Raw genomic sequence first — 18,259 nt, 5'->3', positions numbered from 1 at the left:
TTCCACGGAAACCCAGGAGAAGCTCGCACAGCGCACTGAGCCTGTTACTTTAGGGGAAAAGAGGACATTAGGCTGCATAATCGCTCCCTCGCTGTTCGGTGTGCCCCAGCTCCACCGTCTCTAACAGCAGAATGACAGGAGTTAGGCTGCAATGCCACAACTCCGTTCTGTTACCGGAACATAAACCTTATCCAGGCAAAAGTCCTCTCCACAGGGCACACCGATTTTATTGGCTCTCAAACTCCCTCGGAAGGTTCAGGTTTGAGAGAGGTTTTTTTCTTTGCCCATTATAGTACTTTTTTAATCACTTAGAAAAGCCTAGGTCCGTGAACCCTGTGATGCAATCAGTGAAAATCAGTGCCACAACCCTGCGTTTTATTACTATTTTTCACATCTTCTCATTTTAATCCACACTCCGGGACCGATCCCGTTCCCATCAAAGTACACAGCAAGCTCCCATTAAAATCTGGCTCAGCTAGTATTTTAATAGCACTTAGACATTCCCGTCCTTTGCATATTTCATCTGCGAAGTGCTTCACAAACATGAATTTCCTAATTACAGGCGGATGATTTACTAAAACTGGAAATTCCTCACTAGTTCTGGCTTTCCCTTTGAAGCTCCAGGATTCGCTCTTGTCCCTCGGCACTTTGGAAGATCCCCGACGCCGCTCGTTCGCTCGTTCGCGGCACAGGCAGGGCACGGAGAAGGGGGACACGGAGGCGACGGCGACCCGGCCCGAAGTGTCCGCGCCGGCGGATTTCTGCGCGGGCTGCGGGGCCTGAGCCGCGGGGAGCCCACGCGAGCAGAGCGAATCCCGGCGGGGCGCGGGCAGCGGACAGGAGCGCGGCGGCTCCCAGCGCACCGGGCCGGCCCCCCCGCCCCCGGCGGCCCCGCCGCACCGGGCAGGAAGGGGTGGAGCGGCCGGCGGAGCGCACGGGCGGGGTGCCGCGGGCGGGGAGGGGACGGCAAGGCATCCCGGCCGCCCTGAAGCCGGGCGGGCGGGCAGCGCCGCGCCTCCGCCGAGCGCTCCCCATGGAGCGGCTGCCCGGCCAGCCCTGAGCCCGCGGCCCCGGCCGCCCGCCCGCAGCCGCCCCGATGGAGCCCGAGGAGCGGAAGATCTCGGTGTGGATCTGCCAGGAGGAGAAGCTGATCTCCGGGCTCTCCCGGCGGACCACCTGCTCGGACGTGGTGCGGGTGCTGCTGGAGGACAGCCACCACCGGCGGCAGCGCCCGGCGCCGCCCGAGCCCGCCGGCGGGATGCTGTCGGGGCCGCCGCACTCCTACTGCATCGTGGAGAAGTGGCGCGGCTTCGAGCGGATCCTGCCCAACAAGACGAAGATCCTGCGGCTCTGGGTGGCGTGGGGGGACGAGCAGGAGAACGTGCGCTTCGTGCTGGTGCGCAGCGAGGCTTCGCTGCCCAACGCGGGGCCGCGCAGCGCCGAGGCGCGGGTGGTGCTGAGCAAGGAGCGCCCCGGCCGCGGCCTGGGGGCGGCCCGCGCCAGCCTGGCGCTCACGCAGGAGCGGCAGCGGCGAGTGGTGCGGAAAGCCTTCCGCAAGCTGGCCAAGATCAACAAGAAGCGGCAGCAGCCGCTGGCCCGGGAGGCCTCGTCGGCGGAGAGGATGGAGACGCTGGTGCACCTGGTGCTCTCGCAGGACCACACCATCCGACAGCAGATCCAGCGGCTCCGCGAGCTGGACCGCGAGATCGACAGGTACGAGGCTAAGATCCACCTGGACCGCATGAAGCGGCACGGCGTCAACTACGTGCAGGACACCTACCTGGTGGGCACGGGCAGCGGCGAGCCCGAGCCGGGCCGGGAGCCGGGCCAGCTCGCCGCCGGCCGCCCCGAGGAGGACTACGCCAGGAAGTGCGAGGAGGTGCTGCAGCTGCAGGAGCAGCGGGCGCAGCAGGAGGAGCTGCTGGAGCACCTGGCCGCCGAGATCCAGGAGGAGCTCAACGAGCGCTGGATGAAGCGGCGGCGGGAGGAGCTGGAGCTGGCGGCGGGGCCCGGGCTGGCCGACACGGACTGCGACACCACGGAGCTGAGCGGCGGCGGCGGCGGCGAGGGCGAGCTGCACCTGGAGCACGAACGGGTCAAGACCCAGCTGAGCACCAGCCTCTACATCGGTCTCAAGCTGAGCACGGACCTGGAGGCCGTCAAGACCGACCTGGACTGCACGCAGCGGGCGTGGGAGGACAAGGAGCGGGAGCTGCAGCGCCTGCTGGAGACGCTGGGCACCCTGGACGTGGCGGAGGCGCCCGCGGAGCCGCGCGGGGCGGCGGGAGGGGGGCGGCCGGCGGCGGCGGGGGGCGGCTGGGTGGAGCAGGCGCGGGCGCTGCGCAAGGACCGCGCCGACAACGACGAGGACTCGGACACGGGGCTGAGCTCCATGCACAGCCAGGACTCGGACTCGCTGCCCGTCTGCGAGTCCCTCGTGTAGCGCCCGCCCGCCCCGCCGCAGCCAGGCCGGGCACGGGGCGGGCGGGCGGAGCGGGGCTGCCGGGGCAGAGGGCGGTGGAGGACTGCGGGCAGATGTGGGGCTGGCGAGGAAACTCCCGGCTCAGGAGGCAGTCACACAGAGGAAACATTTTAATTTGAGCTCTGGAGTTTGAACTTGTTCTGACTAGTCATCCGCGGGCAGCGCTTAGGCTGGCTCGCCAGTGCTTTTATCTAAGGAAGAGAAAACCCACAGCGTGTTTGTGTTTCATTCACGTCTGGGATTGCTCGCTCCTTAAATCCTGCCGCTTGCTTCCCTCCGAAGGTTTTCTTGCCGGGCCTTTTTATCCTCCGGCTGCTGCCCACGATCTCCCCGCTGTAGTCTAAGGATGCTCCGGGTGAGCTCTTCACGAGCAAAAGGCCAGGACGCGCTCCCGAGCGGGGATCAGTATCTCCCGAACAGGTTCTCGGCATTGCAGAGTCAGACGGTGGCTCCCGGTGGGTTATACTGGGCTATACTGGCTGGCACAGATACACACCCGGCTCCTTTACAGGCAAAACGACACGACACTAAAGCTGCTGATCATTTAAACGCTACGGAGGAGAAGAGGCGTCAGTACTACTGACACTGGGGTCTCCCAGGGCGCAAGCTTTTGGACGGTACTGCAGTTCCTTTTGGCAACAAAAAGGGGTGATAAATTACTTCATTTTTTTCTTTTTCTAAGGAGCAAACTAAATCAAAATATAGGTTAACATGTTGTATTAACTCTGCTCTGCGTAGTGCTTTTTCTTATGCATAGATAAGAGTGCTTTGTTTAAAGGCATACTAAGAAATCTGTTAGTATCTATAGTCATTTGGCAGTCATGGAAGGTGATTAGCAGTGCCTGTATGTACACAGCCTTCAACTACATTTTTCCACCTAGGCTAGCTGATCTTTGGCTGAGCTTGGTTGTAGATAAACAAAGTACAGAATCAGCTTGAGCTACCATTTTTAATAACAGAGTTCATATCAGGCCAAGAGATGCAACGATAAAAGCATGACTCAAGCCCTACATGCACTACAGCTTAATCTTTTCAGTTATTCCAACAACAAAAAAAAAGCAGCCATCAGCTGTAACATGCATTTCACTTAATTGCCAAATCTTCCTCTGCAGCTTAACTCTTGCCCAAAATATATGATCTGCTCTTGCAATAAGAGACATTAAGGATTCTTGTATTCCCGAATGATTGCAGAAATAGTTTAAACAGTGAGAGACCAGAGAAGGTTGAGTCAGGTTTGACTGATGGTATGAACTTTTTAAAACTTCTGAGATTATTATTTATGTAAGGTTATTTATAAAAGTTTTCATTTAACAATAAGAAAGTATAAAAAATGGGGTACACCAATAGACCAGTTCTTTATTTTTATTAAAAAACCTCGCAGCCTTCTCACCCAAAGACCGTGTTCCACTCTTGCAGTGTTCTTGCTGGAAGGAGTTCTGGTGGACATCAGAAAATTAGATTCAGGAACTACTCAGTTTGAAAGCAAGCAGAGAAATACTGTCTGTGGATTTGCAGAGGCTGCACAATTTTCTATATGCTATGACTCTTGATAAATGTTATTCCACTGAATGGGTTTCAGTTGTAACAAACTGTGGTTTATTTTAAACACTGATTATATAATTGTTTTTCACATTTTAGTCAACCTTGGAAAACATTTAAGAACCTATTTTTAGAGCTAATAAAACTCTTAATAAGGCTTAACAAGTGTTCCCAATTGAGTGTGATTTAAGAATCTGCCAGGACTGGGATTTTGTGGCGTTGCCTTGTGTGCAAAGCAAGTGGAAAGATACACCAAGGGATGACAGCATCACCTCTTCCCTTTCTGATGGGACAAGGGGCTCCCTCAGGTACAAGCAGCAGTGCACTGTCCTCAGCTCTGGCCACTGCAGGGGCAATGCAGTGGCATTTAGAAGCATCAGCACTTGTCCAGAGTGAGAAATTTGGATTTTCATGGAAGGAGAGCCAAAGAATAAGCTGAGGGATGTGGGAGTCCCACTGCTGCCCTGCATTCAGCAGCGTGGATGTAACAGGTGGGTGATGCAAGTACCTGCTCACAGCTTCTGCAGGGACTGATGGAAGCAATAAAGCCAAGCTGGCTTTGCGTAAGTTCTCCCATTACCACACCAAGCAAAAACAGCGAGCACATTACAGAAATGAGCTGCAACACGCTGCACATCATTGTACTGCTGATAGAGGCATCAGGCAGCCTGTGAAGCATGAGGTGAAGGAAGGCAGGGAATTCAAAGCTGCAAAGTAGTCTGCCAACTCATCCTCAGCTAGGAAAATCCATAAAACCAGGACAAAGCCACTTTTGCTCTAGGCTGCTGAGGGCCATGTGGTGCTTGCTCTTGGCTTCCCCATAGCCCAGATAAGATTATGACCCTGCAGAGCTGCTGGTCCTGTCCCATGAGGACAGGGGTGAGAACGCTGCAGGTGGCACTGTAGTCTCAAGGGTTTGGTGGGAACTACAGTGAATTCCTAGGAGCACCTATTTGATTGTGGTCCTATATTGTGCAGGTGAAATTTGGTAAATTTATTTAATGTGTAAACAGTTATTGCAATAGGCTCACAGACTGATCTCAAACATCTTCACAAATCCCTATCGCTCTCAAACTATTACTAAAACATCAGTATAGAAGAGGAAATCACTGTTTGCATTGGACCAGGCACTTCTCCCTTCCCTTTTTCTGGGCTTGTATATCCTCACTCAGATAATAGAGACAAGCCACAGTGTGCTTGTCAGGGAATTTGGCTCTGGGGTTTTGCTGGGCACATAGCCAAGGGTTAGGAGAGCTGATTCAGAATCACAGGTAGAAGGACAGGATTTTTATTTCCTTTGCAGTTCAGACAGAATGGGAGAGAGACATAGCAGCAAAAAAAAAAAAACCCTGACCAACACCATGACGGAAATCTACCTTCCGGCACCACCAGGGGAGAGGTGAAAGATCCAACAAGCACAGCCTTTGGGGATTTTTCAATACCATTCTCTTCTATCTTTCAGAGCCAACTCCAGTCTAATCTTTCTCTCTTCCTAAGACAGATACAGGTAGGCATGAATTAAATAAAAACCTAACAGCACTGCAAACTATTTACATAAATCGCATGTAGTGTCATGTTGCCCTATTTATTCAACACCCTAACTGCTTCCCAAAGGAATCACCGTGGACTGAGGCCACCAGCCTTTTCTCAGACAATACCTACAGAAATCAGAAATTTTGTCCAGGAGATATAATCAGAGTAGCACCAGGCCTTAGTTTCAGGCACCCTTTAAACAAGCATTATAAAGAACTCCTACACAGGTCCTGTCTGTTTGCTGCCCTTGGCCATGTTTTTTCTGAACCCTACATGGCTCTTTCTGTTGTGCCTATGCAGAAGTTTGTGGGACCAGGTAGTGAACCAGGTCAGAAAAAAACTAATGAACTTTAGTTTAGGTGAGGCCCTGATGTGGCTCAGTGTACAGTCACGCAAATGTTTCTGGCAATGACGAGGTACAGTGGTAAAAATGAGAAATTGAAGGCCCTTGGAAAGGTGGAACTGATCCTTTCAGCAATGGGCACTGTTTTATGCTGACTTGCAAGTTGGCAAAAGCTTCCTTCAGGCTGTAAATATCCCCCACTCACGGCCTAAGTGAAGGTTTGGGGAGTGGAAAACTGAGGCTGGAGCTGAAACTTCTTTGACATCAATTACACTCACCTATATTAAACCCAAAATAAGCCAAATACTGCAGCTTTTAGCCTTGACCTTGTTTCAAAAACCCACTATCAAGCAATATTATCAGAATGAAAACCCTGTGTCAAATTTGATATATTTCTAGTTCTTAGCCTGTGTAAGAGATCTGCCAGTTTGAATAAGCACTTTGTAGGGGTATCGTTTGATGCCTTGAAGAGGGGAGGCAAATACATTTACTGTAATGAGCACCACTGACATGAAAAATGAATGACCTATTAATTATTTCCATAGATTCTAAACCAGCATGTGGGCAGCCAAATCACAGTCTGCTTGTTTTATGGTGACAGATCCTTTTCCAAAGGACCTATGGTCCAGGTTTCAGACAAGATACAGTCAAAGGAGGGAAGCAAGTTAGTGGGTGTGAGAAAAGGAAAACATGTAATTAAGTTTTATTATTGACTCCTTGCATGAAACGTATGTTCCAGGTTTGCTTTAAAAATAGTCTGTGCTCCTGTGTCTGGAAACACATGTGCAGAAACAGACCTCCCTCCCAAGTTCTACACAACTTTGGCCTTTTTTCCCCCCTTTCACTTGCACTGAGCTGGCAATGTAGCTCAGTACATGAAAAGAGCAGCAGAGGCCTTGAAATAACAGGTCTGGTGAGCTGTGCTGGTTAACGAGTTGAAATACAAGCCACTGTGGATTGTTGGGAGCAGTTGTCCTTTGAAGTCACTTGATATTATTGCTCCTGAGCTGGCACACAAAGTTTAGAGAAATGAGCATGGCAAAGTGCAGGGAGCCTACATGGATGTCACTCCTTTTCTACAAACTCTCATTGCTAAATGAACTTGGAAGCTTAACAGAAAGGGAAAAATTAATAAACTCAAAGCAAATCTTGGCTCTGTATGCAATTTAGCCAACTATCTTCAAGCAGAATTGTCAAATAGTATCTTGAAAAGTGCTGCTTGCATAATTTACGACATTACTTGTGTAAATGCATCAGAGCAGAACCTTCCATGCAGGGTGGATTGTCACACGCTGTCACATGCTGAATAACACACAGAGCTGGTCACTGATGTCTTAGATTGTTACAGTACTAACTTTGCTGGGGTATTAGAATGTACCCTCAAAAAACAACTTCTGCAGGCTTTACACACTCTCTATATATCAGCTTGTTTACACTTCAAGCTTTATTTGGAAAGTTTTATTACAATCACCTTACCTCAGTTTCGAAAATGTTCCAGAAAGTCATTGAAGTTCCATGAAAAACAGTTTCCACTCCCAATAACTTTTTTCCTTCTTCCTGCTAATCTACTCCTCCTCTGCACCTGCTCTGAATTTCATGAATAGCTTTGTTCAAATTGCTGTGACTCCACGGGTTCAGAACTGGAATCTTACTTGGTAAGAAAAAAGAAAGACGGAAAGGAAAGGAAAGGAAAGGAAAGGAAAGGAAAGGAAAGGAAAGGAAAGGAAAGGAAAGGAAAGGAAAGGAAAGGAAAGGAAAGGAAAGGAAAGGAAAGGAAAGGAAAGGAAAGGAAAGGAAAGGAAAGGAAAGGAAAGGAAAGGAAAGGAAAGGAAAGGAAAGGAAAGGAAAGGAAAGGAAAAAGGAAAGGAAAGGAAAAAGGAAAGGAAAGGAAAAAGGAAAGGAAAGGAAAAAGGAAAGGAAAGGAAAAAGGAAAGGAAAAAGGAAAGGAAAAAGGAAAGGAAAAAGGAAAGGAAAGGAAAGGAAAGGAAAGGAAAGGAAAGGAAAGGAAAGGAAAGGAAAGGAAAGGAAAGGAAAGGAAAGGAAAGGAAAGGAAAGGAAAGGAAAGGAAAGGAAAAAAGGAAAGGAAAGGAAAGGAAAGGAAAGGAAAGGAAAGGAAAGGAAAGGAAAGGAAAGGAAAGGAAAGGAAAGGAAAGGAAAGGAAAGGAAAGGGAAGGAAAGGAAAGGGGAAAGGAAAGGGGAAAGGAAAGGAAAGGAAAGGAAGAGAGAAAGAAAGAAAGAAAGAAAGAAAGAAAGAAAGAAAGAAAGAAAGAAAGAAAGAAAGAAAGAAAGAAAGAAAGAAAGAAAGAAAGAAAGAAAGAAAGAAAGAAAGAAAGAAAGAAAGAAAGAAAGAAAGAAAGAAAGAAAGAAAGAAAGAAAAGACAAGACTTTATTGGTGTCTTGGCAAAAACTCCATGTTTGTGTAGTATTTGGCAAGCTCAGCAGTATTTTTGTAGTTGCCATATGGATTAAGGACATGCTCCCACCAACTCTCTTGTCCTCTCTCTCCCCACCTTTTTTTCCCCTTTTAACATGTTTTCAAGCTACCTTTTTCCCATCTCCTACTTGGAGGCAAGCACTCCTCACAGAAGAAGGGGACACATCTCTTCAGGTGACATTCTGGGATGACACTGCTGTGGAGCATTGGGGTGGGAAGACACAGTTTCTATTGAAGAATAACTTCAGCAGGGAGTGGTGTCTTATTTCCCTTGGAGAGTAAGCTTTTGGTGAAGGTATTTACTCTCTGATCATGCACCATCTAGCAGAAGGAGGCCTGATCTACCCAAGGCCTCCTAGGTACTGCTGTAATGAAAATATGAAACAATTTCAGTCTCCCGTGCCTCAGCTCCCAAAGTGCTCTCCCCTTTTCTGAATGGTTACAAAAACCCTTTCCCATTTACTAGCTCAGTGGAACCATGGCAGAGTGGTCTCAGAACACCATCCTGCTAAGTCAGTCTCAGAATTTTATAGAGTTTACTGGGGAAAAAGAAACAAAACAAAAAAAATAATCCTGAACAAAAAATATCTGTGACTCATGGAAGGAGCTCTTACATATCTGAAACATACTATCATCAGCTTACTTAGCACTGCACTTCACATGGCTTAATTATGTGATTATTTAGTCTATTACCTCCAAAAGAAATTATTTTCACCAGTAAATGGTGCTCATGAGCAGGTCTTTGGAAAATGTGTCAAAAGCCTCTAGGAAAAATATTTAATCCTTGTTTCAATTTAATGTAATCCCCTTGTTTTAATCTCTTACAGTGTCATTTTTTATGTGTAATCAGGCTATTAGTTTATGCATTTAATTATCAGTGTAACCTCATATGGTTTTATTCTGCTTTCCACTGAATCTCCACTTGATAGACATATCTTAAGAACAGATGAAAAGTAACTTTGGAAATTAAGAGAGACATGGATCACCTTTTGAAATCTTCGGTGCTTGTTCTTCCTACCACAAGCATAGAAGCAAATTATTTGCTTTTAACTGCAGATATCTGGCATTTCTGTTTCCCTTTCTTTCACAGCTGCTCTTCACTTTCTCACGGAATGGTTTCTCCATAATTCTATTACAGGTTTCCTTTTTGGAGTGACCAACGACAGGAATCATGAATCACCAGTAGGTGAAAAAGTTCAAAGCCAGGTTTGTCATCTTTTTCTATAACTCTGTTCCTGCACATTTTCTGTGTCCCCTACTTTCCATCCTTTATTTCAAAAAGTATTACCCTGGCCAGAAAATAGAGTCAGGCACTCAAATTTTGCCATCCTTCAGAGGAAGATAGAGCACAGAGAGGTCCAGGTGTCCTGTATCTGTAACACACAGAATGGTACATCTGGCTGTGCCCATCCACAGCAGTGAGCTGATTAGAAATGCCTTTCCTCAGCTCATACAGCAAAAGACAGGTTCAAGGTCACGAAATCATAAATTGCTCATTCTTAACCCTGGCAGGGGTGACTAATGATCTTCAGCAGGTGATTCCAATGTGAAATAAAGTAACCTAAACATCTGAATGTGTTGAATTAATTTTGACAGTGTCTCCTGCTCCCTACCTGTCAGGTGTACAGTTAGAAAAGAAAATGGCATTCTGGCTTAGAGGGATTTATAGACCAGCCAGGGTAGTAATGAGCATGTACCTTGCTGCTTTCTGTTCTGGAGGGGAATGAAATCTTTCCTGCCTCTGCACTGCCTAAGTGAAGTGGGGATGGACAGGGACAAGAGTGTGAAGAGCGAAACTGTGTCAGAAGAGAAGCGAACTGAGCCCAAACAACACAAACTGGAGACGAGGCAGCTGAAGGGAACAAACAAGAAAGGACAAAAAGCCCACAAGAAGCCTGAGCAATTGGAAAGCAGCAGGGAGCAGGAATGAGCTCCTAGACAGTGGCAAAGAGCCTGTGATAGCCACCACACCTTGTGGTTATCAAGCTGTTCCACTGTAACCATCTAACTGGAAGGGACAGGAGATCCAGCCACAGCATCTTCACAGCTTATCAGCACTGCAGCCAGGTGAACAGAAGGGAAGACATCAGTGAAACCCTTGTGTTTTCCTGAGGTTCTCTTCACCCAGCTGGAAAGGCCAGTGGCTGCAGAATTTGCAACAGGCAAGCGTGCTGAGAATTTGAGGATGAAACATCATTCTCAAATGTTTGGTTTTTTTCCTTTTCTTTCAAGTTTTACTAGGTAAGTATGGAGGAATGAACATTTCCCTAGATGATACATAGTTTATATCATCAATTTCTCTGCAATACTCTCCTTTCCTAGAGCTGCTGCTTTTACAGTCTGGGATGCTGTCATGTTCTCTGTTTACCTACATGCTTTGCCAAAACACTGTGGCACAAAGAAAATGGGTTATTTTAGCTTAATTTAATAGACAAGCTTAAGGAAAAAGCAGATCCAGACCTATTACTCCAGTTTACACAAGCCAGATCAGAAAGGCTGTTGCACATGCTTTGCAAGTACCTTTTGTAAACCAGTTTGTGTAAAACAAGCCAGCTGAGTGAGATTGAAATTTCATTTCTTTAAAGTCTTCCATGATGTGTCACCAGAGTGATTCACATGTTGATCACTTAATCTAGTTAATGAACACAATTACCATTTTTGACAATATTAATTGGACCTCTATTTATACAGCTTTCTGTATTTTACCTTCATAACCACCTCCATAATTAGCAACTCCTATGGCTTTAGTACGCCTAAAGGAATAGTTTACTTTTATAGAACATATATTTCATTATTAACTTCTCTTTCATTTCTCCTCCCTCCAATACTTTTCCCCACAGAACTTCCAAGCCTTTTTCTTCTCCTCCAGTCATTAGCAATTGGACTTCATCTTTGCAATTAACAAGGGTGAGAGACACCTGCCTGTTCAGAAATTGTCTGCCACACACTTGCAACTCAAGGCTCACAACTGCTAAGTCACAGCTGTTCCAGCTAAGATGCCACACCAGTATTCTGGTGTTTCTTTTACTTATAAAACTAAAGAATAGAAAGAATGGGTGCTTTCCTAGTCCAAAGATGAGTAAGACAACCAGCTTATGCAAACGGGCACAAACTCCACTGTTTTGCCCAGGATATCAGAGCCTGCTTGTAAAAGGAGCCAAATTAGAAATTACTGAAGATGTACCCAGTTAACCCAGTGATTTGTACATTTTCAGCTAGAGCTAAGTAATATTTTAACAAGCATTGGTATAGCAATAGGACCACAAAAGGTAGAGAGTTGTTATACCATGTTTTTAAAAGACACAGGACAAGGCAGCCCTGGCTTTGATGAGATCACAGTTGAGGCAGACAAGACAGACATCAATTGGGATGATGGCATGGGAGCTGCAGTGGCTTGACTTGGGTGTGCAGCAGGTTAGCAACAAAGGTGGGAACACAAGCCAATTCTCCCAATTCCCAATCCATTTTCCTCCCTGCTAGACCCACACTTCCAGCCTGCGGTGTGGTACAGACAATGGAGGAGGCATAAATCTATCTCCATCCTTTACTGCCACAGGAGCTGTACCCCTGAAATGTGTGGAGATTTATTCAAGCTATTGAAGAATACAGGAGGTCAAGGAGTATAAGGAAAGCATTGCATTAGGCTACTGCATTTCATATCCACATTTAGTAGTCTCAAATCCATAGTTTTATAGCCTGGGAATTTATGGTTTCAGGAAGATTTTTGATTCATTTACATGTTAGTGGCATAAATCGCTGCTGTATCTATAAACAGGTTTCATTCCCCATTTCCTGGATACCTGAATTTCTTTCTGCAACAAAGAGACTCACACATACTGTGAAGATCTGTCCATGAGCAACATTTTCCCATATTGTAAGGTATATTTTAACTTTCTTTTTAGCAAACTCAGAACACTTTGTGAAGAGCAGCTCTGACCAAGGTGCTTCACCCAGTGGGCAGGTACTGCTCCAAAACCTGCCTGGCTTCCTCTCAGGTGGGCTCTCCAGCCATTGCTGTCTGCCTGGGACACAGCTGCCAACACGAAAAGTTTCTCCTTCTCCATCTGCCATACCTGGCAATTTCAGGTGAGGAGGACCATGGCACTTAAGATCATTTTCTTCAGGCAGGTCATTGCCAGTACAGCATTTTGAACTGAGCTCAGTCCTGAGGTTTTCATCTTTACTTCAAAAAACCCCATATAAACAGAGTATTTTAGATGACTGAAGGGCAGTGCTATGGAGATATGTATTGCTGCCACAAAAGGCTTTGTTACACAAATATTTGATGCTGAGAAGGAATGCATCTTTCATTAGGGCTCAAAAGGAACAGCTCCAAACACATTTTATCATGCATTTTTTGATCTGCCTAGATGAAAGCTCCAGCTATTATGGAGTACAAGTGAACATTAGGGCTGCTTCTGTTGTCTAGAATCCCACTGTGATTAGTGCTCTACAAGTCCCAAACAGTCTGGTCCCTCACCAAAACTTGTATGCGGGAAGGTAGCTGTGATACAGAGTATGTAATTAACCTGAGAAATTTACATTTTATTCAAATTGCTAATGAACAAAATAATATCAGACACAAGAATGGAAAGTACCAAATCTGGTGTCTGAAAGTATTTTAGATATTGAATTATGAGCTTTAATAAGAGCAGGCCCTGAACAGATGGAAAAACACAATTAATGGAAGTAATGGGAAAATGGAGCAATTGGAACTTGCTTTCAACATTTCACATGGCTTTATAAATATTTAGCACATGACATGCATATGCCCTTTTCCTACTGCTTTGTGTCTCCTCTTTGGCAGTCAGAGACACTGCCTGAAACAGATTAGAGTCTTGCAAAATCTTTTTTAACAATTAGCCTCAAATACAAGAAATGTATCTGGATGTTGATTAACTGAACGTGATCATTAATGTAACTACTCATATTAGTCATGATGTAGTCAATTATTGAGCAAAAGAACTAAAATCATGCTCAATCACAAGATGAGATGCAATGAAAAACAGATCTTATTTCTATCCTTTGCTTTAAATTTGACAGGTAGTCAAAGACTTCTTTAGAAGTAAAACATTTCTTTGCACAGTAACATGCACCTCACATTGCAGAAAGAGGCTTCAAAAGTACCTCACAGTTCTCAAGAAATTCTTTCAACAGTGTAATGTTTGCAAAAGTTCAGAACTGATGTTCATAATCTATTCAGTTAAGTACAGGATGACTAAGGTTAATTTGATTTTTCTCCCTGATGTCATAATTAAAGTATGAATATCATTTAGACATCGGTAGATAAAAAGTATGTCAATGAAGCACAAGTAAAAATTCAAATTACTAAGGAGCAAAATTAAGTTAATTTCAGAGTGGAATGTTTGCAAGCAGTGTGTAATCAGCCTTCAGTTTAAATGACTCTAAATTAAATAATCTATTATTATGTTCACTGGCAAATCGAGCCTAAACATGTACAAGTGCAAAACCTAAAAGATCCAGCTACAGTCAGCATTCAAATACAAAGAACTTTTAGTACAATAACATTGGCCAAAAATATGCTTTTGTCCGTGTGAGTTTTTTTGGGGGTTGTTTTATATATTTCAAAATCCCTAACGGCATGAAACACAGCTGAACAATACACTGCATGTTTCACTAGGAGTAACGAGGGTCTAATTCCAGCCCACGGTACAAACCTTAAAATTCTGATGACATTCATGAGTGTCATACACTGACATCTGAGTGCAGCCTATCCATGAACAAACACAAGCCTACACCGAGACATTCTCCTATGCTGTTTGAGAAGTCTGCTGCTCACTTGTCACTTGGGCACACCCATGCCCAATTTTCTTTTCAGCAAGCAGCATTATCCTCGGTACCCCCCACTCTGAAGCAATTACTCATTTCAAGAAATAATAGAACCGTAGTCCCCGAGCGGGTGCACCATCGTTCGTGGTGCTGAGCAAACACTGTCACTCAGGGTATCATGCCTAAGCTTGGCCCTGCTTCTGAAACAGGATCAGCACAAGCCAACCAGTCTGGCAGGACTGACAGACATTGCTTTCAAATCAAGCATCACCTCCACCCCAGAACGTGCCCGCAGGGGCTTCCTTTGCAGGATTTGCTGAGGGGAGGGAGGGTGTGGATAAGGCACCCAAAGCCGCCTCCCCGCTTGGGAACCCGAGTCCCGCTTGCAGAAGGGGTACAGGTTTAAGTGTCTGTGACTTCCAGCGAGACCTGTCCTCCAAAAGGCTGTTGCTTTTGAAAATCACACGTGAACAAAGTCCAAAAAAATCACTTAGACTCTTCTTGAGAATTGTAGCCCTGCTGCATAATTCAGATGTTATGCCTTTGATACTTTGAGCTGTAAACTAACAGGAAGGGAAGCATACGGGTTTAGACCAGGACAAAACTTTTGCAATTTCATGCACTGAAACCTGTCTAGAGTTACCACTGGTGACTTTCTTGCAATTCTGAAGAATTGTATCCAGTTCTTATTAACACACAGACCGAGGTTAAACATGGAAATATTTAGGTTCTTTGCTTAGGCCCAACTTTTCTAGGTCATAGTAATGCACAGATAGGAAGTGAATTAATTCAGCACTGTCCCATGAACTTTTTTTAAAGGCTCACATTCATAGCAGTGTGGCATTCTCCTGGCTGAGCCTCTACATGTCATTGCCAGATCTGAGCTGCTCCACTGACTAACTGAAGAAGACAATCATAAAGATTGTGAAAGCCTAAATTTCCACAAACCCAACTACCTGACCAGCTGCTGTTGAATTTACAGAAAGGGAAAAACCCCAACAGTTGTCACAGCTCCCGAGCTCTTTCTAGGAAGTGCTCCTGCATCAGATTTACTTCCACAGAATGAAACCCAAGCCAAGACCTACCACTACTAACTAAGGACATGAGTTTATCTCTAATACTCCACCAGGATGAACATGAGACACATCCAAAGGTGGTTGGAAGCAGCAACACTGCACATGAACCCTCAGCTGCTGGTTCCCCAGTTTTGGAAACCTATCGCTGTCCTCGATCAAGGAAGAAACCTCAGCTCTGCAATTGTGCATTCAGCCTTTCTATGGTTTTAACCTACTGCAATTAGCATCACTCAGTGCTGGTGCTGATAACAGAATTGTTTCTGTGGTATAGGCAGATCCATCCTCCTTGTTGGAGTGTGAGATCAGGAATGGATCCCCACTACAGCCACACATTACTGCTGGAGCAATCTGACTTTGTAGAATCATGACGTGTAGTGTGCCACTTTTATTTCTGTCATCATTTTTGTCCTGACTTTACTACACTGCATAAAAGTGGGAAGTAGAAATGCACACAGAGATCCCTAAGGTGTGCTACACTGATAGTTTTGAGATGCTTATGGTGTTAAACTGCATGAAAACAGATGTTTATAGTAAGCCTTGACATTAATCTTATGCTGGTAAATTATTCTAGAGGGAAGAAATCGACTTACACTAGATGTAAGCATTGATATCAATCTCCCTTTTCTTCTTCTTCTCTATCACTTGGCAAAAACAAGAGGAGAATCTTAGTCATTACTGCTGGGTGGACTTCTTGCCAAAACTAGAAACATTTAAAAAAATCCCTCTTAGCTCAGAAAAAAAATTCACAGAAGAAAAAATAGTGCCAAAAGTTTATGTCAGCAAGTTGAAAGAGGCAAGACCATACCACCACTAATTCATACATAAAAACCAGTCAATTTTATGTATACTGACAATACATACATCCTCATCTTCAGCACAAGCAGCAAACATTTATAGCCCAAACACAAACACTCAGGGAGCATCCAGCCTGGCCTTTCTAAACAACAAATTAACTCAAGGTGAAACTGCACTGCAGACATGCCCAAATCCAGGCTGTACTTCATTCCCTCGGGCTGGGAGGAGAACTGAGGTTGAGTGTAGAAAATCTGGGAAGCCTGCAGACTCTGTATTGCCCTAAGAAAAGCCATGAGGGGAGAAATGGGTCTTAATAGAAGCAAAGCAAAAAGTAGCCAACAGGGAGTGTGGCTCTTGCTGCTCTCTTCCTATGCAACTGCACGACAGCATTCAAGGAAGGAAATGTGGAGAAGGAGCATTACAGAGCAGGATGTGCAGCAGCAGTTTTAACGTGTTTCAAAGTATTCCTTCCTTATTAGGAATCTCATCAGCTAATTGTTCCAGTGCCTGAAAAAGCCCGGGTTTTTCTGACAACAGCGAGCTGCTGCTAACTATCATCCAACACAGTGTGCCCAAGGACTTTTCCTCCTCCTTCCCAGCACAGAGCAGCTGAGCAGGCCAACCATTTCATCATGAGTGTGTTACACTGACAGCCACCCTCCTCCTCATCTCGTTTCAGTAGGGGAGCCAAGGCAAGACATAAAGGAGCTGCAGCATCTTGGCAAGGGCCCTTATTAGGCAAACAAACTTATATTAATCTTTTATATAAAGCATCCGCTGCGTTGCAGGCAACTTTGACATGGTTTAGGAGTTGTGATGATTTCCTACAAGATATAATCTGCACTGAACAATGGAATCTGCTCATCCAGTACCCTGCCAGCAGGGATAACATCTGCTGTCTTCACATGGCTGCATCTTCTCCTCACAGCTGCATTCCTTTACGTGGTGTCTCCCTCCCATGAATATTCCCTTTCTGCCTTTGGCCCCTGCTTTTCCAGGCCCTTTCCAGCTACAGGTCTCCAGTTCCCTCAGCGTGTCTCTGGCTCAAACTCCACAGGGTGCCAGTGACCTCGGGGGACTGGGAGCAGGGAGCAGGAGGCAGGAAACCTGTGGGAAGGTGAGCAGTAGGAGAAGGAACTCCTTCAACCAGAACACTGGGCTTCTTCAGGAACAGCACACTGCAAGTGCCATAGCAGTATTTCTTCTTCTGAATAGAGGCTCTCCCCTTGGGAGACTCCACATTTATGGGAGCATGTGAATTATTCATTCAGATGCTTTTTAGCTCCACTTTGTTGCTGTTAAACCAGGAACAGAACCACATAACTGAGCAATTTACCAGGCACTTAATTGAGTTCCAGACCTGGAGCAGTGCTGTCTGCAGCTCAGTCTCATGGCTCCATTCCTGCAAGGGTTGAGAGAGAAACCACAGGAAACTACAAGGATGATATATTGTGTCTGGGTGAGCATTTTTCAGATATACCATGTTAGGGAAAGCAAGGCTTAGGAGTATTATTGAATCTTCTAATGATTCAGCTTATGGTATTAGCCAAAAATCCCTTTTTTTCCCCCTCCTGCACTGAAAAGTTATGACCCTTTCTTTCACATGACAAACAATGGTTGTTAACTATAACATGATACAAAGGTGGCAGCTCTTAAACCAGTCGTGAAGATTCACTTAAAAAAAGGAACTCAGTAGCAAAGTGCTGTCACTGGAGCTACTCCCAGTCAATCTCTAGGATATATCTGAGATAGAATTTATGGTCCATAAAACTGATCCATAATTCTAACTTGGTATGATTTCAGCACAGGAGCTTAAATATTTATGTGGCTTCAACAAACATGGTGAGTGGCTGGATATATCCTGGACTCTGCAAGTGCCTGCCTTCCTTCCTTCCTTCCTTCCTTCCTTCCTGCCTTCCTGCCTTCCTGCCTTCCTTCCTGCCTTCCTTCCTGCCTTCCTTCCTTCCTATTTTTGGGGTGTGCTATTTTGTAAGCCGTGAAAAGCAGAGAGTTGAAAAGAGGTGGACATGCAAGGCAGTTATAGTGGTTACAATCTTTTCACAGTGGTCCAGGTTAATATATTTTTATCAATTCATGTCAAGACATCTTTACATCTCTTTTTTTCGCACTAGAGACTATCTATAAATTCAACTCCAAGGGAAAAAAGAAGCAGCAGCCTCTCCCTTCCCTACAGTTTTCTATAAAAACAAGCCCTGCCTTTCCCTCCCTGGGCATGGGCAGGGAATCAGTCCTGGGCCATTAGGCGA

The 18,259-nt window shown here is 45.5% G+C and overlaps 1 protein-coding gene across 1 annotated transcript; it reads left to right on the top strand.

The window, feature by feature from the left end:
* Positions 1-1,096: 1,096 nt before the first annotated feature.
* On the top strand, positions 1,097-2,443 carry RASSF10 (Ras association domain family member 10; the record flags this gene model as incomplete). The annotated part of the gene is made up of 1 exon (XM_082284557.1): positions 1,097-2,443. The coding sequence occupies one exon, from the start codon at positions 1,097-1,099 to the stop codon at positions 2,441-2,443; it is 1,347 nt and encodes a 448-aa protein (XP_082140683.1).
* Positions 2,444-18,259: the final 15,816 nt, after the last annotated feature.

This window comes from Coloeus monedula, assembly GCF_965178545.1.
Source record: "Coloeus monedula genome assembly, chromosome: 6".
In the NCBI taxonomy this organism is placed as follows: domain Eukaryota; kingdom Metazoa; phylum Chordata; class Aves; order Passeriformes; family Corvidae; genus Coloeus; species Coloeus monedula.
This window is presented reverse-complemented; position numbering and strand designations above follow the sequence as displayed.